This window comes from Pleurodeles waltl, chromosome 5, assembly GCF_031143425.1.
Source record: "Pleurodeles waltl isolate 20211129_DDA chromosome 5, aPleWal1.hap1.20221129, whole genome shotgun sequence".
Lineage (NCBI taxonomy): Eukaryota > Metazoa > Chordata > Amphibia > Caudata > Salamandridae > Pleurodeles > Pleurodeles waltl.
Genome location: NC_090444.1, coordinates 49,207,274 through 49,230,471, shown reverse-complemented (window position 1 = coordinate 49,230,471; position 23,198 = coordinate 49,207,274). Strand labels below are relative to the sequence as shown.

At 45.0% G+C, this 23,198-nt stretch overlaps 1 protein-coding gene across 1 annotated transcript in view; it reads right to left on the bottom strand.

Moving 5' to 3' along the window:
- The window catches only part of LOC138297203 (nigwaprin-b-like), a 120,559-nt gene extending 112,510 nt beyond the window's left edge, over positions 1–8,049 (bottom strand). Inside the window, exon 1 of the mRNA XM_069236690.1 lies at positions 7,894–8,049. Coding sequence (XP_069092791.1) covers positions 7,894–7,996 — 103 coding nt within the window. The 5' untranslated portion in view covers positions 7,997–8,049. The remainder of the gene's footprint in view (positions 1–7,893) is intronic.
- Between the last annotated feature and the right edge of the window lie 15,149 nt (positions 8,050–23,198).

The following is a 23,198-nucleotide window of genomic DNA, read 5'->3' as shown; positions in this document are numbered from 1 at the left end:
CTACCTTGTTCTTGTCCCTCTGACCCTGGTCACCGCTATCATGGTCTTCCTAGTAATGGTCTTCCTGAGTCTGGTCTTCCATATCCTATTGGAACTGGTCCTCCTAATTCTAATTTTGCTGATCACTCTGGTTCATGTAGCCCTTCTCACCCTGGTTTAGGTTTCCCCAGAGTCTGACCATCCTGGATCTTCTGTTCCTGGTCCCCTTGGGCCTGGACTTCCAGGTCCTTTATATAAGTTCTGGTGTCTCTAATCTAAGGTCTCCAGGTCCTGCTAGACCTGGTCCTTTCTAGTTGTGGTCTTCCTTTTCCTGGTATAATCACTTTGGCCCCTTGGTTCTACTTGATATGATCCCTGCGGTCCTTGCCCTCCTGGCTTTGGTTCCTCTTTAAATTGGTCTCCTGGTACTGGTCCTGTTTGGTCTCTCTACCTGGGTCTGCTACACCTATCGCTATCTGTCATCATCCTATTGGGTCCCGATCCCCCATTCCACATTCTCCTGGCCTTCCTGACCCTTCTCACCTTTGTCCTAGAACCCCTAGTCCTGTTTTGCCATGATCAGTTCCTCATCAACGTTTTTTTCCGGTCCCCCTCTTCATTGGTAACTGTGATTCTCACAGATTAGGTCTCCCTGGGCCTGGTTCTTCTTGTCCTGGTTGTCCTAGTGCTCCTGCTGGTCCACCTCTGTGTAACTCAGGTTTGTATTTACATTTTTTGGCCAGACTTTTTTTCTGAGACAGCTTTGTCAAGCACAGAAATGAGGGCTCAGTAGAGACAGGACCTTGCCCACTTAAAACACTGCTAAAAATCCAAATTACCATCCCCAAGATACATTGTGCAGGTGACTTAAATGTCAGTGGCTGATGGTGCTGATGGGGCCAGTCATGACATGGGACAATGGGGCCAATAAGCATATATTCCTGAACCCACTCTAGTGGGTATGTATATAGTATATAGCATGGATAAGTGGGTTAATTCATAGGCATCCTCATGTAAATTACCCAGATGCAGTACTTACTTGTCTCTTGCTTTCATTAACTGATTCCAGAGAAGCCCCACTGCAGTGTCTCACTCAATTTACTTCCTGCCAGCAGGGTGACCGCAACTACCAATCGACTACTGTATGTATCCCTCTTTCTGGGGAACATATACCACTGATCTCTCTGTATTCCCTGTTTGCTGCTGCTTGTCAACTGCTGCTGTGTTGCCAAGTCTTAACTATTAAGCAAGCAAAATCCTCCTTAAAAAGAAGCCTAAAGTTAGCACTGGCTTACATAAGAAGCTCCAAAAGAGCCCAGTCCTAAACAATCATTAAAAGAAGGATCATGAACATTAAAAAAGTGTATTCTCATGAGTGAATAAATCATTTATGGAACGTGCTTTAAATTTATATTCATTATTCATTGGAGAGACATCAGTGCAAAATATTTGTATGCCTTATCCTTAAGCTCCAGAAACAGGTTTGATTCCTACATTTCTTATTTGAATATTAAAATTGCATAAAGGGTTTATTCAAGATTCATTTTACTGCTTCTTTCATCTGTAAACAGCTTAGTTCAACACTTGCAATTACCTTTGTACAAACTATTGAAAATATGTATATGAACTTACTTTCAAATGCTCCACACATGCTGCATCCCCATTAAAAAGTTGCCCCCACTCTACCATTACCTGAACTACTTCACACTATGGGGGTCATTCCGACCCCGGCGGGCGGCGGGCGCTGCCCGCCGGGCGGAGACCGCCGGCGGTCATTTTGACTTTCCCGCTGGGCAGGCGGGTGACCGCCAAAAGGCCGCCCGCCCAGCGGGAAAGCCCCAGCAACGATGAAGCCGGCTCCGAATGGAGCCGGCGGAGTTGCTGGTGTGCGACGGGTGCAGTGGCACCCGTCGCGATTGTCAGTGTCTGCTTTGCAGACACTGAAAATCTTAATGGGGCCCTGTTAGGGGGCCCCTGCAGTGCCCATGCCAGTGGCATGGGCACTGCTGGGGCCCCCAGGGGCCCCACGACACCCGTTCCCGCCAGCCTCTTCCTGGCGGTGTAAACCGCCAGGAACAGGCTGGCGGGAAGGGGGTCGGAATCCCCATGGCGGCGCTGACTGCGACCGCCGCGGTCAGAATTGCCCCTGAAGCACCGCCAGCCTGTTGGCGGTGCTTCCTCCGTCCCCGGCCCTGGCGGTCCATGACCGCTAGGGTCAGAATGACCCCCTGTACATCCTGCTTCTGGTCAAAGTTTACATCACCTCAAGTATTTAGCTTGTGGTCGACTAAACAGCAGAAATTATGTACTATTTTGTTGGCTGCTGCGTAAATCCCAAGGATTATTTACTATTTGGCCAGAGGCTGCGAAAATAGCCACTTCCTTATATATTTGCTTGTTTGTAATGATTTTAGTAGTTTATTCATGAAATATTAACACTGTTGTATGTTATTGAGGATATTAATTTTTCATCTCCTTTGAAGGATCTTATCAATTAAATAATAAACAAAAACTTCCGCACACCTAGGGAATAGAAATCTGGATCATGGAAGATAGGGGAAGGGACACAGAGGAGATAAATGACAAGGTTGGCAAAGAGCAGTTACAGGACCGGATAGGACAGCAAACAGAAGGCACATTTAATAGGGTGCATGTGGTTAAGTGTTAGGTGGAATGAAAGAGGAAACTGAGGAGAAGATTCATGAATTGATTGTATAAAGTAAAATTTATTGTGTTCTACCCTACACAACTACATTCATGGCACTCATGCAAAAGAATTATGGCCCTCATTTCAACTTTGGCAGACGGCAAGCGCCGCCCGCCAAGTTGAAACCGCTGCGTGGCCGCCAATGCATCTGCACTCCCGCAGTGTCTATTTGGGATCCCCACTGGGCTGGCGGGCGGAAACCTAGTTTCCGCCCGCCGGCCAAGCAGGGATCTCGGCCGCAACACAGGAGCCGGCGGTGTTGCAGCGGTGCGCCGGGTGCAGTTGCATCCGTCGCGCTTTTCACTGTCTGCTATGCAGACATTGAAAAGCTCCATGGGGCCCCCAGGGGCCCCGCAACTCCCCTTTCCGCCAGCCTTTTCATGGCGGTTCATACCGCCATGAAAAGGCTGGCGGGAGGGGGACTCGTAATCCCCTAGGCAGCACTGCAAGCAGCGCTGTCCTGGGGGATTACAACCGCCGGGACCAATGTGGCAGGAAACCGCCGGTCCCGGCGACCGCGGCACTTCCGATGTGGTCGTAATCCCTTGTGAAGCACCGCCAGCCTGCTGGCGGTGCTTCCGTCAAAAGGGGTAATGAGGGCCTATGTTTGGTCCAGGATTAGAACATCATCTCAGCTCCACCAAGTGCCACGCTTCTCCTGTTATAACACAGTTCACTTATTTCTGCACTACCGGAGATCAATCACACAAATCTTTAATGTTTGCAAAAGATTCATTTGTCATAAAGAATGTGTGATGCCCGCTAGCTGCACACAGTCAATAAGCAGGCAGACAGACAGGACTTAGCTCATGGATGGCTCTCCTTCACAGAACCTTGATTTGAGGCAATTCCTGCCAGTCACTTATGGATAGCGTTGATGTAGTCTGACGTCTGAGAGGCATCTTCCTGCCACAGCACCAGCACAGAAGCAGTTTTCATTGGAGAGGCAGATCATGCTTGAGCATCCCTGGCTTCAGTTTATTGTAGTGCAGAGTAAGCACTGCTGTGGTGTGTCAGTGGACGATGCTCCGGAGGTGCATGGGGCTTTATGTCTGGCCTTCAGACAGCTAATCTTTTCCATTTTCCCCCCACACAAGCAACTGATAGCAGCTTTCAGGCTCCTCTTTCACTCTCCAAAGCAGGAGGAACACCATCCCTTGCTTCTTGCTAACAGTAAAGTAGCCCGCTAGTGCAGTGCTAGATCTCGGTGCTGTCAGAGCACTAATAGGTTTCAGCCAATCACCTACCTTTGTGACGTGCCTCCCCTGGCTAACTGTAGGACAGCCCCATAAATTATGTAATTGTAGTGTGTGTTTCTGTGGCTATTACCTCTGTGTTTGTCTGTTCATTTAGAGAGACATGCAGTTTAGTCTCTTCTCCATTTCTACTCTATTTTCAATCCAAATTTTATGAAGAGAGATGCAAGCACAGAGCAGAGACGTAACAAAACTTGAGGAGGCCCCCCGGAAAGTATATGGAGTGGGCCCCCCAGCCCACCACCTACCACTTTTGCTTAGCACCGCACGGGCTGCGGGGGCTTATGTTACACCACTGGCACAGAGGACAACAGTGCCTACACTGTTCTTCAGCTGCAGGTAGTTAATAGTCAGTTCAGTTGCCTTAATTGCTCTTTTTCTCTGTCTCACTGTCTCTTGTTTTCTTTCCTTCTTTTTTGCTCCTGTTTTTCTTCTCTCTGTGTCTATCTTCTGTTGCTCTCTGTCACTCCTATTTGGTTCTGTTTAGTTCCCCCTACACAGTCCTTGTTTCTCTCTGTTTTTCATTTCAACAGCATGTTCATCAGAAGCCTTGGTGCACTCAGGGACCTGTGTAGAGTAACTGTTCTGATGCAAACAGAAGGTTGTTTTGACTGTTTAAAATCTTTCCTGATACTCACAGTGCTAGACTCAGTGAGCAGGGATTATTTTAAGTGAGTATCTCCCTTTCCCTGACTAAAGTGAGGGTCCTTGCTTGGACATATTGCAAACTGTCTGCCAACCAGAGACACAATTTCCAACACACACAGTATAATTTACTTCCGAACCTTTCTTGCAAGACATGCATATCATGGCATGCTCAGGCTAAAAATCCAGCTGATAACAGAAAACACATCAAACAACTTTGTTCTTAAAAAAGTGTAGTGACTGTTCAACCATCCTACAGATGGGATGGCAACATGCAACTGATATTGTTTCAGCATCAGGTAATTAAAGCAAGGCTTTTATTAAATACTCAGATGTTTTGGATCTATCCTGCCTGAGTCCACATTGAGGATTATGTGGTGCCTGAAGTAGGCATAGGAAGCTACTCTAAATTTCGATTTTTCCGACAAGTTTATTGGTTAGATTCTCCACTGTATTTATTTCATAAAAGAGTTGAATGCGTCCTTATTTACACTGCAGCCTTTCGAGTGACCTTGCTGTGCTGCCCTGCACCACAGGGAAAGGGCAGAAATGCATCATATTTAGATAATGCCATGCATTTACGTTCCCCTCCCCCACTGGTGCCATTTTGGTTGCCTAGCGCCGTCAGGCACTCTTGCACCAGGTGTTTTCCTATTGCTATGTATGCTGCAGAATGCAGCACACATAGAAAAACGAATGAACTAGGAGAAATAAAATATTTCTCCTTGTTGTGCCTCCCATGGGGAGGTGTATGTTTTTGGCACATTCCCGGGTTTACAGAGCTTTATAAATCTGTGAATGCATCAAAACACATAGGTGTTGCGTGGGAAAACTCATTGCACCAGCCATTTAATGCTCCCCTGACTTAGAGTGAGGCAACACACTGACTTTCGCTGCGTTGCCTTACACCATATGTAAGAGGCCTTGAAAAGCCAAAGTGGCTTTGTGTGGCCTCTTAGATATGGGTCTGTATTCTGCACCACCAGAGCATCAAAGCAGTGATGCTGCAGAGGCGCATGTGGCTTGTAAATATGTCCCTATGTACCCAACTTACATGCTACCAAATGGCAATACCTTCAGGAACATTTTTGATTTGATACTTTTTGTAAAGTGCAATTTGTTTTCTTCATGCTATGAAATCATTTATAATGTATCTGCTGTATTCTCAATTCCATCCTCAGTAATATTCTTTCATGTTTCAGATCACTTTTAAATTTGCATAATATAATCTTTTTATTCCTACTCCATCCCTTGCAGAGTATGACACCTTCTCTTTTGTCGTTACAGATCCCTTCTTTTTCCACCTTTCCAGGTCTGCACCCTTGAAAGATGCTCTTCTTTAAATTCTGGGATTTCAAGACTGCTCAGGAAAAGAAAAACACTCCCATATTATGCTCTGCATGTACTGCCTTAAAAGAGCAGACAGAGGCCGTCATTACGACCCTGACGGTAAAGAACCGCCAGGGCCGCGGCACGCAGGAGCACCGCCGACAGGCCGGCGGTGCCCCGCGGGGCATTCTGACCGCCGGTTTCCCGCTGCCCCCAAGGAATCCTCCTGCGCCGGCTTGGGGATTCCGACTCCCCCTCCCGCCATCCAGCTGCCGGGAACCGGATGGCGGGAGGGGGAGTCGCGGGGCCCCTGGGGGCCCCTGCAGTGCCCATGCCAACGGCTTGGGCACTGCAGGGGCACCCGTAAGAGGGCCCCAAAATGTATTTCACTGTCTGCATAGCAGACAGTGAAATACGCGACGGGTGCAGTAGCACCCGTCGCACCTTCCCACTCCGCCGGCTCGATTACGAGCCGGCTTCATGGTGGGAAGGTCGTTTTCCCCTGGGCTGGCGGGTGGCCTTTCGGCGGCCGCCCGCCAGCCCAGGGGAAAACTCTGAATACCCTCTGCGGTCTTCCGACCGCGGTGCGGTATTCACGACGCGCAAAGTTGTAATGAGGGCCAGAGTCTTTGGTAGTGCAATAACACCCTATCTCATAGTTGTTTCCTACATAGTTATCGAACGTGAGGCGTGAACAAAGCTGGGCACTACAGAACCTTCCTCCACACCCAGCAGTGTGTCAGAAGAGACAGTAAATGGGCATGGAAAAATAACTACAGAGACTAAATGTGTGTCTCTTTGGTGTTTTTTCATCTCTAACTAAGGTGACTAAACAGTGTCCAATCTCTGGGTGCCTCATATTCTGGTGCAATGTTTTCATTCCCTTGCACATCTTTCCATAGGATATATTAGCCAGAACCTCTGGCATGCATGCAGCACAGCACAGGCGTTCAACAGTTGGCTATCACCGAGTTAACAATATCATGTCTCACCATGATAGATCATGCACTAGCATCTGGCAAAGCACATTGGCGTATCTACCTACTACAGTATCCAATAGCACGCACCACAGGGAAACACCCCACGCCCCCAAGAAACACACACACATCAGCAGTCGGTGTGACTGTCAACTTAGAGGAGCAAACTTAAAACAGCAACATTACACATATATAGCATGATAAATAAGACACTCTAAAATAACAGAGATCATGACTCCAAACTGCAATGGTAACCCTAAAAAGAGATGGAAGGTCTGCAGCCTGCTGAAAGCCCAACAAGAACACACCAGTCAAAGTTACAATCTTCCTTATTTCACTCTGGGCTTTTTATTTAATCTCTGGTACTTATTGTCTTGCTTATTTCTCTATAGAACCAAACATGCAGTGCTCAGAATGCAAAGAAAAGAAAAACCCTGAGTGGAAAAGCTAGCCAGGAAGAGCCTGTGCCTCTTGGCTGCTATGTTGCAGTGCAGTCTATGGCATTTCCTACACCTGTGATCACAGATCTTGAATAACATGTGATGCTGACAGAGTCTCATTCCATGTATTGCTCCGCCATTGAAGTGCTTTACTTAGTAACACACACATCAGTGACACAAAGAAGACCAGTGCCTCTCCTTCCCCCACTATGACATTTGTTGAGAATCCCCTGAAATCAGGCATCCCATCGACATAAAAAGATCTTAGGGTGAGAAACTCCTCCCCCCTTTTCCCACAGGGACCTCAAGGGTCTAGTTTACAGCCCTGATGTAGAACACATTCATGGATGCAGTTTACACCCACTGTCCCAACTCAAACCCCCCATAACAGTAAAAAAGCACCAAGAACACCTTAAGACAGACTTGACTGTCTCTGCAGTGTCCCTTACACAATATGACTATTTACTTATTTTTGCAGTGATTCCCCAGAAAGTGTCACAACCTCAACCCTTCCGATTAATTTTAAAATCAGATGCTGAGAGGCTTGAAGTTCAAGATACCTGTGCATTTGCCTTTAGGAGAGCCCTCTCCCTCCACTGGAAGCACTGTGCAGAGCCCAAGGAGGACGGTAAGGAGCAGGATGGCGCCTGAAGTTTTCATCATGTTATGGACAGCAATATCTGAGCCCCTGCTGCTCCTGTGACTAGGATTTATTGGATAACATGGTTTGAGAAGGAGGGAGGGATGATGCTGGCAAAGGTAGACTGGACACCAGCCAATGATTGTTAAAAACCTTCCCAGTCACAAGCTGCAGCATTAGAGAATCACCACCTTGACAAACCAGTTTTCTTCACTCATTCCTCATTTCGTAAGAGACAGAATTGATGTTTGACTACAGAACCTAACTTCAGAACTACCTCAAGGTATTACATAAACAACAATTAAGTTTAGTGATCTATGCTAATTAAAATTTTATTGAGAGAGTCAGAAACACTGAAATACTGATCAGGGCATCACAGGATTACTGCAATGGGTCCTTTGACAATAGAGCATGGAATTGCTGCTTGCACACCGCGGCACCCATTGGATTTGTCAAAATCCCTATTTACAAACACTGGTAGAGAGGACGTTTCATAAAAATCTAATGCCTCCTCAAGGCATTTGTAACACGGAGCCCTTTTTTAATTTCTTCTCATTTTTCCATCTTTGCATGGTGCTCTATTGTACAGCACACATACAAAGTGGGAAACACTTTAAATTATCGATTTTGTACCGGAAGAGGGCCCAGATGATGGAGATGATAAGCACCAAGGATATTGACTCAGTAGCCTGGAGATGATGAGCACCAATGATATTGACTCAGTAGCCTGGAGAAGATGAGCACCAAGGATATTGACTCAGTGGGGAAGCGCGTCACTAACTGGGAGGAGCAGGCAGGGCAGGAGCCATTTAAACTTTGGATAGCGCTCCCGCCGCCGCAGGAAGCGCGTCACTAACTGGGAGGAGCAGGCAGGGCAGGAGCCCTTCAAACTTTGGATAGCGCTCCCGCCACCGCGGGAAGCGAGTCACTAACTGGGAGGAGCAGGCAGGGCAGGAGCCCTTCAAACTTTGGATAGCGCTCCCGCCGCCGCGGGAAGCGCGTCACTAACTGGGAGGAGCAGGCAGGGCAGGAGCCCTTCAAACTTTGGATAGCGCTCCCGCCGCCGCGGGAAGCGCGTCACTAACTGGGAGGAGCAGGCAGGGCAGGAGCCCTTTAAACTTTGGATAGCGCTCCCGCCGCCCGGGCGAAGCCCGGGCCAAGGGCGGGCCCGTCCTGCGCCCGTCATCGCCATGAGGAGACTGGGCTGGGCCACCCCCCGAAGTTCTGTTCTTTTGAAATTTGGTCTGGTATAGAGGCCTTAGGAATCTCCTTTGCATAGTTTGTCTGGTATTACTTGACCTCGAGCTCCACTTAGCACCAAAGGGGCCAGTGGAGCAAGCTACTATTTCCTCTCGCTTCTAGGGGCTTCTTTTCTTCCTGATACCACTTGTACTTGATACTAGGAACCAGGGCTGGGCCATCTTTTTCTTTCAGACGTGTTTGAAATTTTTCCAGCTGGGCCATTGGATAGACGATATGGGGGAGAGGAAGGCCGATGATGTATCAGTACCCCAGTCTCGGGTTAAAAAACCCAAGAAACGTTCTGTTGGGAAAGTGGAAGGATGTCCTACTACAAATCTACAGCAATTTAAAACAATCGACTCATTGTTTGAAGAGGTTGAGGCTATACTGAGGAGTCCTTCTGTTGCGGGTCTTTCCATAGCGGATACCATTCCTCCCAAAAAGATTCCTGACCTCTTTAAAAAAAAAACTCAGATGCATAGAATAGAGGTCAAGGCTGATTTACATCCCCCTCCCCACTCCCAGGGTGTAAATCCTTCACTCTTGGAGATTTCACCATCCTTGGTGGAAACTAATGGATGTTTATCTGTAGAAGGTGCACCTTATTTGAGGTGCACGTCCCCACCTCCTATTATCATTCCTTGTTCAAATAGGTTTTCGGTTTTGTCCTCTAATTCTGTAAGTCCTGGACATTCACAAACCTTACTTGTAGAAGGAACTGACAAAGACTCTCTGGATGGAAAGATGGGCAACAACAAAGCTTCTCAATTGACTATCATTTCTCAGAAAATAGATGACGTTAAGTGTTTGTTGGTATCTTTGATGAACAAAATTGCTGGACTCTATGATCAAAAGTCTTGTTGTAATTGCATTGTGCCACATGAGTCTGTTCCTTCCTCTGATTTATTGATGGAAACTAAAAAACCTAGTCCTCCTACCGTAGGTGATAAATTGACATCTTCTTCTACACATAACATCGCTAGGGGAAGAAATGGTAGCTCCCCAACGCATGGTAGGTCTGCTTGTCAGACCATGTCTTCCACCCATGAGCGAGTTCCAAAATTAGGTGTAAACAAGTGTGGATCCATCTCTGGACGGGGGGACAAAGGTACTCCTTGCCCAAAAACCTCTCAGTTAAATCTAGGAGGATTGCCCTCTGCAGCAAGTTGTTGTGTTAGTTCCCGTTCTACCACTCACCCTGATCATTTGTCACTCTCGCAGACCTGTGACATCAAGAGAAGGTTAAGAAGGAGGAGGGAAGATGCCACCATATATTTGACTAGGGTGCCAAAGCTACCTCAGGGCAACAGAGAGTCGAGTGACTCTCTAACTAACAAAGTCATTCATTGGATACGCTCCCAGAGGAACTGTCTCTCTGTTATCCGGTCTGATATACGTGAGGGACACAGATATAATCAGTTAGGGTCGGAATTTGATTATATTTCGATTCTTTTTAATGATAGCAGTCTAGTTAATGATCTCCTGGCCTTTGATACACGGACAGGTACATTATGTATAGGTAGGGAATCGAATCTTAGACTTAGTAGTCAGCCGCCTGGGGCCCCGCTATGCAGAGGATGTTGTACATCTGGAACTATTGTAGCCGGGGTTATTTCCTCTTCAGATAATTCTGCAACATCTAAATCTGAGAACCCTTACCCCTTACTTTCTGAATCAGACTGACTGATTACCCCCTGTATAGTACTTCCTAAAATAGCAAATGATGAGTGTCACCTTATAGGGACTCCATCTCCCGCCTCTCTAATGAGATCCAAATTAATAACTACGCCTCCTAAAATCAATATTATATCCTGGAATGTAGCAGGAATCAAGTCAAAGTTGGATGACACGGAATGCGTAAGCCTTGTTAATAAACAAGATATCTGTCTTTTTCAAGAAACCTGGACTGCAGAACAGTTATCCATACAAGGCTTTACAACCTATTTTTCTGCTGCCCAACCTGCCTCCGGTGACTTTGGAAGACAGATAGGAGGGTTAATGATTTTATTGAACAACAAGCTAGAATGTGACCACTCTATGATAAAGTTGAATTCCTATGATCTGCTGGGTGTGCAACTCACATTCCGACCTGGATTCAGGTTGATAGTTCTGAATACCTATGCAAGATCCGTTCCCCGTGGGTCAGAATCAATTGTTCTCACCCAGCTGACGGACTACATAGAGCTTCTGGACCCTTCAGATCTTCTGATCATAGCAGGCGATTTTAATTGTTCCTTTGTGTTGGACAACACCATCAGCAATCTGACTACTGAAGAGGACGAACATTGGGGTATTCCCCAATCTAAGGAAATGGCGTTTTCTCCCGTTTCGTGTGTTGCATCTCAGTTGTCTTCTCTTTGCCTGAAATATGGCCTGAGAGAATGTAACGGCCGCACTAAATCTGATTCAGAGCGAGCCATCACTTTCAAGCGAGGGCTTTCCTTTAGTACTATTGATTATATTCTGGTGGACATTAGGCTATGGTCAAGTTCACTGGACATGGAAATTTTACCTCGCTTGGATAGCGATCATAATCCTCTGTGCCTTGTACTGACCAACCATGCATTTTTAAGAGTCCAGCACACAACGATCACTAATGTCCCACTCCCTTACCTGAACCATAGACGTTCTCGGGTCTGTTGGCCAAAGGTTGAATCCAATCCGTACTTGATTGGGGAAATATATTCATCATTTTTAAAACTCTTTGTAGATTATGAGGAACAAGAAGCCTCTGACATTCCCATTATGGCTATCCACATTAAATTGGTGGATTCCCTACAGGGTATCTTCTATAGGGAAATCCCTTCCAAATCGAGACCTGCTGATACCCCCCGTAGGGATTGGTATAATCAGGATTGTGTGCGAGCAAGATCTAATTTAAACGAGGCTGTAAAAAACTCTACCCAAGTGGCTATTAAAGAGGCCCGACGTAGGTATGCTAATGCCCTGAAACAAGCAAAAAAAGACTGGGATAATGAGATATGGCAGAAGCTGCTTGCAGCAGTCAAATACAAAGATGATAGTTACTTTTGGCGGCTGTTGACCTCTAGTTCGAAAAGGGGCAATGATGACATTGGTATGTACATACAGCCTGAAAGATGGGTGTCCTATTTTTCTGGAATATACGCTCTGCCTGCACCGCAAGCTCCGGAGGATCCTGGATACGATGAGTGTTGGGCTGTTAACATGACTTCAACTGAGAACATTGTTTTTACTATAGCCGAAACAACAGCTGCAATCAATTCTTTGAGGCCAGCTAAAGCCCCTGGTCCAGATAAGATCCCAGGGGACCTGTTTAAATCAGAACCAAAGATATGGGCATGGTACATCAATTTATTGTCTAATGCCATAGCAGCTGGTAGCCCTATTCCAGATTCTTGGTGTGGCGCAGAAATAATACCGATTTATAAAAAGGGTGATGTAGGTTCACCTGTAAACTATCGACCAATCAGCCTTATTGATAACCTTCAGAAGACGTTTGCTAAGCAAGTCTTAGATAGGCTTACCGATTGGATCCAAGACAACCAAATTTTATCCCCCTTACAGGCCGGTTTTCGGCCTAAAACTAATACCATGGACCAAGTCTTCAGACTGTCATTACTATTTTGGAAGTATGTTACCCTATCCAAGCAAAAACTTTATGTTGCCTTTGTAGATCTGAGATCTGCATTCGATCTTGTCCCAAGAGAGAAACTATGGGGAGTATTAAACAAAATCGGTATCCCAGGAAACTTAGTGCATTTAATTCAAAGATTACATGAAAAAACATTTGCACAAGTCAGATGGGGTAATCAGAGGGAACTCACCGACAAAATAGATGTTAGGAGAGGAGTGTGTCAGGGCTGTGTTCTTGCCCCAACGCTATTTACACTGTTTATCAATGAGGTGGTGCAAGTCGTTACCAACTGCCAAAATGATGCTCCATCCTTGAATAACCACAAAATTCCAATTTTGCTATTTGCTGATGATTCCCTCCTGATCTCCAGAACTCCTATGGGTCTCCAGGTACTTGTGGATAAGTTTAGTTTGTTTTGTGTTGACTATGGACTTGAACTCAACCATAGCAAAACTAAACTTATGACCCTGGGCTGTGGCCCCACTAAGAGATACTCAATTTTCTATAATGGAACCCCCCTAGGTATGGTAAGCTCCATAGATTATTTGGGGGTGAGAATTAGTAACAACCTGCATTGGGGGCCCCAAATCGATAAAAGCTTAGCTCTTCTGGCACATAGATCTGGGGCCATTTTACGCTTGCACAAGTCTACCTCTGAGAGAGTGATTACTCCAACTATTAAAATTTACTGAGCAAAGGCACAGAGCGCTGCGGTCTATGGGGCAGAAATATGGGGGTCCTCGAACACTGGCAAGCTAGCAGTGGGGGAAAACAACTTTGTAAGGTCAACCTTGGCCTGTCCTCGCAATACCCCACTGCTGCCAATGTTCTGGGACCTTGGCCTTCCACGCATCTCAGATGTAATTGCCCTACGACCATTGCTTTTCTGGGTCCGTGTATGGACCACCCCTGAGCTATCCACATACAAGGAGTCTATTCAAGACATTCTAGATAGACCAAATGTACTTACCATTTCCTGGTTTAACCACATCTCAAAATGGTTTCATAGACTGGGTCTTAGTGAGTTTTGGAGTCATCCAGAAAGTATAAGGAAGGATCAGAAGAATCATCTGAAAACTGTTTACTGGATACATGTCAGGGAAAACTACCTGTTGTGCTCAACACACGGTAGATTGACGTCACAATTCTTTGATTTTAAATGGTATCCATATCTGGAACCATTTATGGATACAATTCTTGATCCATTAAGTAAGAGTCTATATATTCAGTTCAGATATGGTTGTCTGCCTCTTAAATCCTATGGCAGTACGCGGAGTGCGACCCTAAGTCCTGATACTTGTCCGAGTTGCAATCAAATTTCAGAATCTATTTTACATTTTATGTTTATATGCCCTGCTTATTTGATTGCGCGACGGAAGTGGTTACGACCTGTGTGCAGTAATATGGGGGTAAGACATTGTATTGTTGCCTTAAGGATCATGATGAGGGAAACTTCTCTCCCTCTATCTTGTGCGGTTAGCAAGTATATTGTAGCTGCTTGGCATATACGTACTAAATTTTTGGGGAAATAATGATGATGAGGACCAAATGTTTAAAAAAATAAATAAAAAAAAAAAAATGTTTTAGTTGCTAAATTTTAACTACACACCTAGACTGAAATAAAACCCCATGTTTAATTTAAATGTTAGGTATTAGGGGGTTAGGTGCTTTTTCTAAGGAAAATAATTTTATGTGTTTTAAGGCTGAAATATATGTTTTTATCTTCTTCTTATCCTTTTTAACCTAATTTCTATTTCCTTTTTCATTCAATTGTTGGTTGTTTTGCTTTTATGGTTGAAAGTAACCGAATAAAGCTATGTGTTGATGATGATGATGATGACTCAGTAGCCTGGAGATGATGAGCACCAAGGATATTGACTCAGTAGCCTGGAGATGATGAGCACCAAGGATATTGACTCAGTAGCCTGTAGATGATGAGCATCAAGGACATTGACTCATTAGCCTTTTTGTCCCCGTATGAGGGGAGCCAATGAACGTACAGAAATTATTTTTACCACTCACTACCTTGTCAAGGCTCTGAAGAAGAATGAAGTTCACCTTTAACAATGGGGAATAAAAATCATAAACATAGATGAGACAAAATATCTGGGATTATTCATGCCCAATGACTCCACCACCGGTTAAACAACAAGGAGAGCGCCGGAAGCATAACACACAACAGAGGATGTATATGAATGAGTGTTCGCGGATGCCAAAACCGCAACTCGAACCCTGTAATATCGGAAGGTGAGCTGAAAATAAGCATAAGCCACCCAGGAAAAGGCTGTTTATGTGTTGTTGCACAAACAAAAATCTCGGACTGGGCATGGTTGAAGGGAGCGCTAAGTGCTTGGCCATAGCTTTCATATCAAATCTCAGCAGGCAATTGTGGGAAGATGCTTGTGGAATATATGAGGCCTAACTGACTTGGAAGCAAAGAATGGGGCACTAGTCCAAATAAGAGGAGCCGACATCATTGCACTTCAAGAAACATGGGCCTCGACTCGACTTTCCTGTCCACGAAGCGGGGGCCATGCTTCAAGGGGAAGTTTCAATACATGTGAAAATGAGCTGAAAATAGAAAAGTGGAAGGGCAACTTGAAGGGCAACTTCATCATCTGAATGACAACCTAAGCCAATAGATTAAATTATAGTATGATTCCATAGCTTCTTATAGACAGTATTGATCTCCATCCCACAAAGAACAAAGGGAACATACAATAGCACTGCTTCTCCTGGTATTAAGAGGGTTAAAAAGTATCACACTTAGGAATCAATGTGGCTAACAATAGGAGATTTCAACTCTAACCTAATGAGCACAGAGCCAAATAATATGTACCAATATCTACAAAATGAAATCTGGACCATCCCGGTGATACAAAAACAAATTCAAAGACCAGACAAACATAGAAAGGCACTTGGTAACTTTTTAACTAACCTGGGCCTACGTGCATTAAACGACAGGTTCAAAACAGACACACCAGCTGCTTACACCCACTTCTCAAGATTTAGGATGAAGATATTTTACTACATCAGCGTGCCACTAGCCCACTTTCATTAGGTAAGCAAATTGAAAGTATATTCATCCTTAGCGAGTGACCCTGCCATATTAAATAGAGAAATTGCAGTGCCAAGAACTGGTCATCCCAGGTAAACCCCATGGGGAGGCGGGGGACCTGGAACCCAATCAGAAGTATAAAATGGAACACCTAAGTTCAAACAGGGGTCAATGCGTGAGTAGAGCATTTTCTAGAAGTGTACAAAGACCGCAGGGCAAATGTTGAGTATAGATCCATGGGGACATCTAGCCTCAACCTTACAGGAAGAGGATATGGCTAGAATAAACCAGACAAATAGCACAGACCCAGCATAGATCAAGAATACAGCACATTGGAATGACCTCAAAAGACAAATATCTAGATTTAAATCAGATTTAAATATAGCCCATAGAGCCCAACGTCGGGACAATACTGAAAACCAATGGCTGAGGAACATAATCACCCGTATAAGATCAAGCTATAGGTGTGGGAAATCAGCACCCTGTTGCAGTACCCACCCCACACATTTTCTTCCTGGTTTCTGGGTGCAACTTACACTGGAGTGCACTGGGATCCTGCTGATCAGGTCCCCAGTGCCAGTGTTCCTTCCCTAAAATTGCAAAGGTATTGATACAATTGGTAACACCTATACCTGCAAATATAAGTCCCTAGTAAATGATACTTAGGTACCCAGGGCAAGGGGAAGTAAGGGTAGGCCCCTGAGGGCAACAGCACTGACTGTTCTACTCTCATGGGCCATGCATCCAGATGCACCCAGCACTGCCATTGCAGCTGAGGGTCCTGGTGAAATCCTAATAAGCAAACTTGACATGGCACACAGCCTATGTGCCCTGTCCACTACATACTGCTTGCTATATAAGTAAGTCACCTCTCTGACAGCCCTTCCGGCCCTAAGGTAGACTCCACTATACTGTATGTGTGGGCATAGATGTATGAGCAATATGCCCCTACATTGTCCTTGACAAACCTGGGACATAGTAAGTGAACAGAGCAACCATTTAAATGCATGTGCTGGAAACTGGTCAGTACATGTTTCACAGCTACATGATGGCTACTCTGAACCCTGGGCTTCTTGATATCAAACAACTCAGAATAGTGAATCTAATCTGGCGCCAGTATTGGATTTATTTCAAAATGTACCCAGGGCCAGCTTAGAAGTGACCCCTGTAAATTCAACTAACACTTGCATGGTTGTTGTCCGGTCAAAAGAAGCCTGCTACCACCAGACAAGATTCTAGAGCTCCTTGCCTTTGGGTCCCAGAACAAAGGCCTTACTGGATGGAGGTGTCACACCTCCCTCCTCAGGAATGTGCCCTGCCCTGCTAGTGAGCATCAAAAGGTTTACCGCCTCTGCAACGTGCAGCTAGCAGCAGATGGCTGCCCTATTGCAAATCCCACTTTTGGCATGAGCAACAGTGAAAAAACACACAAAGGACAGGGGGTCTGTGCATCACCAGCTTGAACCACCACTAGGGTGTTGCATGCGAGGTGCCCCATCCATTTCATTTTCCTCCTTCTTGCAATGTAGGAAAATAGCCTATAAGGGATAGGGAAGTGACCTCTGCCCACAGGAAGTAGTCACATAGTGGGTGTAGCTAATCTAAGGTAGAGGACCCATTGGTCACTACTAGGTACTCCCCATAAATGCCCAATAAATACATTATTTATTAGGCACCCCTAAACTAGAGATTCAGATTCGAAGGACACAAGAAGATCAGCAGCAAAGAAGACCCAAGCCTTGAGCACAGAAGTCATGCTGCATCAAGAAAAAGGCCCCAAACTTTGCCTGCTGCACCCAGGACTCAACAATCGCCGCTGAGTGGTTGCTCGGACATCAGATGGACTCTAAAAATCCCCAAAGGACCTCCACTCTTCTGAAAATTGCTGAAGAGCTCCCTCCAGAGTGAAGGCATCACTCTTCCTCAAGCAAGAGCAAAAGACTAGTGAAGTCCAGTTTACTGATCGGCTGCTGACCAAGGAACCAGACACGACAGCTGGACCAACAGACTATGAGGACAATACCTGCAAGTGTGCCAAGTTTGCTGGCACTGCAATCTTCAGCGGCTGAACAGTGCAATAGCCCCAGGTACCGGTCACTTAATGTTGGGCTCCAGGAAGGAAAGTCCACTCTGGACTCCAAAAGGACCAGGAGGAAGCCGCAGTTGAGGCACTTCAGAAACCACCAGAACCACCTACCAGAGAGGCCCTGCTGACCTGCAAGCAGCCCTCAAAGTTACCTACCTCCTTCTTCCAAGGGCACCTTTGCGCACAGCTCTTGGCTATCTGCTCTGCACCCAGCCTTCCTGGAGAACCGACTGTTCTCTAAGGTTTCCCCACCACTTTTGAATTCCAAGGGGGCTCACTGGACTTACCTAGAAGTCCACCTGCTCATTGCTTTTCTAAAAGTCCCCCGCATTGATCCTGCACCAGATGTAAGGACTTTTCAGCAACTCCTGTAAATTGGTTTTGAGTTATTCCTTTGAGTGTGTGTTATTATTTATTGACACTGTGAATACAACAAAAGCTCCTCATTTCACCAAGATTAGCCGAACTGTTCGATTAGGCTACCATAAAATTAGAGCATTAGGTAGTCTAGTTGTTACCTCTGTAAATCAATGTGTGGTTGCCTAGACTTTGTGGACAGTGGGCCCAGCTTAGCACACTACATAGAGAGCCAACCTCCTACAATAGGAAAGCTCTATATGCCAGAAAAAAGAAGGAGGAAGCTAATACATGGGCTCAATCCCATAAGTTAATGAAGTCAGAAGACCTAAGGAGATTTCAGTTATGAATAAACAGAAATGCCATTGGTAAAATGCCAGCAGGAAGAGCCTAACAACTCCCCAGCAGACTTGGAAATCTACGTCAGAAGGCTAAATGAGGATGCATCTGCCTCTTTGCTTGCAACACCACACAGAGAAAAAAAGAATGAGTAAAATGGGAATAACTGAGGCCGAAGTGTAAAAAACAATCCATCAATGTGAGCAGATAGGGCACCTGACCCAAGCAGTAGTCCTGCAGTAGTTTTTAAATGGGCTCCCATTAATGTCTCAAATAATCTATTCCAGTTTCCTAGATGCCATCACACCAGATAACTGGAGTCTCGCTTCTGGTGCCCATATAAAAGAAGGGGGACTAAACTTGCCTGGGGAACTGTTTGTTCTCCTTGATACAGAGAGGACATTTTATACGAGCATCCACATCATGGAGTTGCAAAAAATGACCAGTAGATAAGAATCTGACCCCGTCCAGCCAGACAAGTTTTTAAAGTGGCTGCCACATCCAGGACAACCTGTCTTACACAACTCACCTGATCGAGAAGACAATAACAGCTAAAAACAAGGCCCTATATTGCAAGGTGTGTAGACTTTACAACAGCCTTTGATATGTTTCAAGAACAAGACTCCGGACTAAATTAAATGTCCATTCCATCTCCCTTACTAAAAGGCCATCATTGTACTAAATTCAGACACTTGTGTGAAGATAAAAGTGAGCTCCAGGTAATCAACAACTTCAAAGATCCCAAGAAATAAACCCCATAGCAAGGCTGAACGCTGGCCCCATTATTATTTACTCAAAACACACAAGGAGAGGGGAGTGTACACCACCACATGTCCTCCCAATGTAAAGACCCAAAATACATAAAGGAATGGTAGCTTCTACAACACAATTTTTATCAGTGTTATGGTACAAATCACTGATACCTAAATTACCAAGATTCTGGAGTGGATAGGGGTAAGCTCAATAGGAGACGAAAGACCAATCTTATTGAGAGAGGAAGTCTCACTCACACAATGTGACATGCTTGATCATAGGCAACCTCTCCCCACCCATGTAAACTAATACCACCAGGGCGGACTCATCCTCCTCATAAAACCGATGAAGGGTGTTAAAAAAAGATAATTTCCTCGACAGAACTGGGGAATCCAGACAAAGTTAAAAGTACATAGAGGTAGTCAGGTTTTCACCTTTATTTGCTGTGACCTCTGGTGCATCTAAAACCAGCTACAAAACAGAGCAGGAGCACAATGGCTCAGACCATCCTCTTACCGCCAACATGTTTCTACCCTATTCTAAGTCACCCATATAAATATTTGTCATTCGTCAGGGCTAAGGATCCCTAAGGACCTAGACTAAAAATTGGTCAATGATAAAATGTTAAAACCATGCAGTAGAAGGACCCAAGTGAATCCTACCTGGTCTTAGTGCTAGTAAACCTAGAACAACACATAAACAAAAATCTTGATTTTTTGTTCATTAGCCAGGTATCGTCAAATAAAAGCACATGTTACATGCAGAGGTCAAGGTCCATATATGTGGGTCACACATTAAAAGACACTGCAAAACACAGGACACATCAGCACACATGTAAAAGAAACAAACATGAAAAATGGATTGATTGGTCCCAAACCTTACCCTCACTAAGGGGATACCCACCATCCGGACTGGGGAGGGCCTATGTCTCCTGTAGTCACACTAATTTAACATGAGACAATCATCAGTACTTATCAACAATACTCTCTTGCCTGTCTATTTTAGCCTGCAATTTCATAGGTCACATATGAAGCTACCCTGGTGCACTGGGTTTTAAAAAAGAGGAAAAAAGTTTAAGTCACAATCTGCTAAACTGTAGCAGAGTACTACCCCCACATAAAATACATATCTTAATGCCCAAATTAGATGTCCACTATATGGAGGTAAACAAAGGTTAAAGTAACCATATGCGACAAAAGAAAGGCAGTAACGCCCAGTAAGATTAACCCCTCATCTGCCCTCACCCAGCTGCAGGTACAACTGCTACGATAGCTACGGCCTGTATTTAAGGTGGAGGGAGAGGTTGATTCATTTGCTTCACCTGACTGCCCAGTAATTCACTCAGAAGTTATCCAATTTTTATGTTGCCATTTCAAAACTTATTGTAATGTAATGATTTTAATTATTTGCACAGTAAAAAATAATTCAGATTCTGATATACATTATGAATTACAGTACATATAAAAAATATGTTTTACATAAACAAAGAAAGATGCAATTTGAGGTGAATCAAAGTGTAATGGATTTGATTAACTAAAGACAAAAAATATTGTAATCTTTTAAAAGATTTAGTTAAGATGCATCATTACAGTCATCCTTTTATTTTACAGGGTGAACACCTGCATAAAGGCATAACCTCTGCATTAAGTAAAACAGTCAGAAAGAAACAATATTGAGGCTTGATCAATTGATAGATTCAGGATGCACCAGAAAAATCAAACTTTCTTGATGTTAAAAACTAAGGTCCTGATTTATACTTTTTTATAGCAGCATTTGCAGCATTTTTGTAATCCAAAATGGCCAAACGTACAAAATTCTATTATATTTTGTAAGTTTGTGCCGCTTTTGCGTAAAAGAATTACGCAAATGTGGTGCAAAAAAAAGTATAAATCAGGGCCTGACTATTTAGAATAATTGAATTTTGATACACAAGTGGATTTTTGCATAAAACTTAATAATTAGCCTTGAAGGTCTACCACATATATTTGATGCAGTGAGTCAATGGATAATATGTTATATTAAACAATGCATTATCCTCTCAGACTTCCAAGCTATGAAGCAGAGAAGGGATCAGCAAAGAACAGCCGTCCTCAATACAGAAGAAGCCACTTCTACAAACTAAGGCACATATTTATACTTTTTTAGCGCCGCATTTGTGTCAAAGACCGCCGAAGCTGCGGGCGCCAGTTTACCGCTGGCGGTATCTCTGGCTCCCTATTGTGACTTTTATGCTGGGCCAGCGGACGGTAACAGTGTTTCCGTCCGCTGGCCCAGCGGAAAAGTCACATTAACATTGCAGCCGACCCATAATAGAGCCAGCAGCAATGTTGATGTGCAGCGGGTGCAGTAGCACCCGTTGCGAATTTCACTGTCTGAAATTCAGGCAGTGAAATGCGTGATGGGGCTGTGCCTTGTGGGCCCCTGCACTGCCCATGCCAAGTGCATGGGCAGTGCAGGGGCCCCCAGGGGCACCCCGAGTCCCCCTTATTGCCAGCCTTCCATGGCGGTGTTTACCGCCGTGGACAGGCTGGCGGACGGGGACTCATAATCCCCAGGGCAGCAGTGCTTGCACCACTGCCTTGGGGATTATGACCGCCAGGCGGAAGACTGGCGGTATGTTGGAGGGCCAGCGGTATGGCCGTGGCTATTGCGCCACGGTCATAATAGCTGGCGGAACACTGCCAGCCTGTTGGCAGTGTTACCGCCAACTTACCACTGGCCGCCATGGTCGTAATGAGACCCTAAATCTCTTTTCACAAAGTCTATTGCCCTTAATTCTTCTCACTGTGAATGAACACATCACTTCATTACCACTTTTTGGTGCAAAACTACACTAACGCAGTTTTGCACCAAAAGATTTAGCACCAGATTGCGCCATTCCTGAGCACCAGCCGGGCACCATATTTATGGAATGACGCGAGCCGGTGCAAAGAGTGGGCTGGCGTAAAAAAAAATGACATCAGCCGAGTGGGGCTGGCTGTATGGGAAAAGGGGGTTTTGCACAAAAAAATGACGTTAGGCTGGTTAGAGGCAGAAAAGATGACTCTAACCAGCCTAGCATAATTTTCTGACACAAACCCATCCGTACCACATGACTCCTGTATTAGAAAAGACAGGAGTCATTCCCACCACCCCAATGGCCAGCACAGGGGACCAGTGTTCCCTGGTCATGGTCATTGCACCCTGTGCCATGCAGAAGGCCCCAAGTTGGACCACGATGGCACTTTAATTAAAAAAAATATATACTTACCTATACTTACCCTACTTACCTGGGATGAGTTCCCCCATCCTCCTGTGTCTCTCTGGTGTGGGTGGGGGTATTCCTGGGGCTTGTGGAGGGCACCTGTGGACCCATTCCATGGTGTTTAATCATGGAAATGGGTCCACAGGTCCCTTAACGCCTGGTCTGACCTAGGCGTTAAATAATGGCGCAAAGTAAGCTTAACACCATTATTTAGCCCCTCCTCCCACCAGTGCATCATTTTAGCATGGGGGATAAATATGAAGCTATGCGGTAAAACCAATTTTTAGATGGGAACGCCTACCTTGCATCTCATTGATGCAAGGTAGGTTCACACATCTAAAAAATGGTGCAAACTCCAATACTTTAACGTTAGACGTGTCTAACATCAAAATCTAAATATGGAATTAGTTTTGTGCAAATTTGCGAAAAACTAATTAAGCAAACTCGGCGCAAATGGGGTATGAATATGCCCCAAAGTATGAAGAACAATTGGGTTACAAAGGAATTTTGAGATGTAAACATGCATTTAC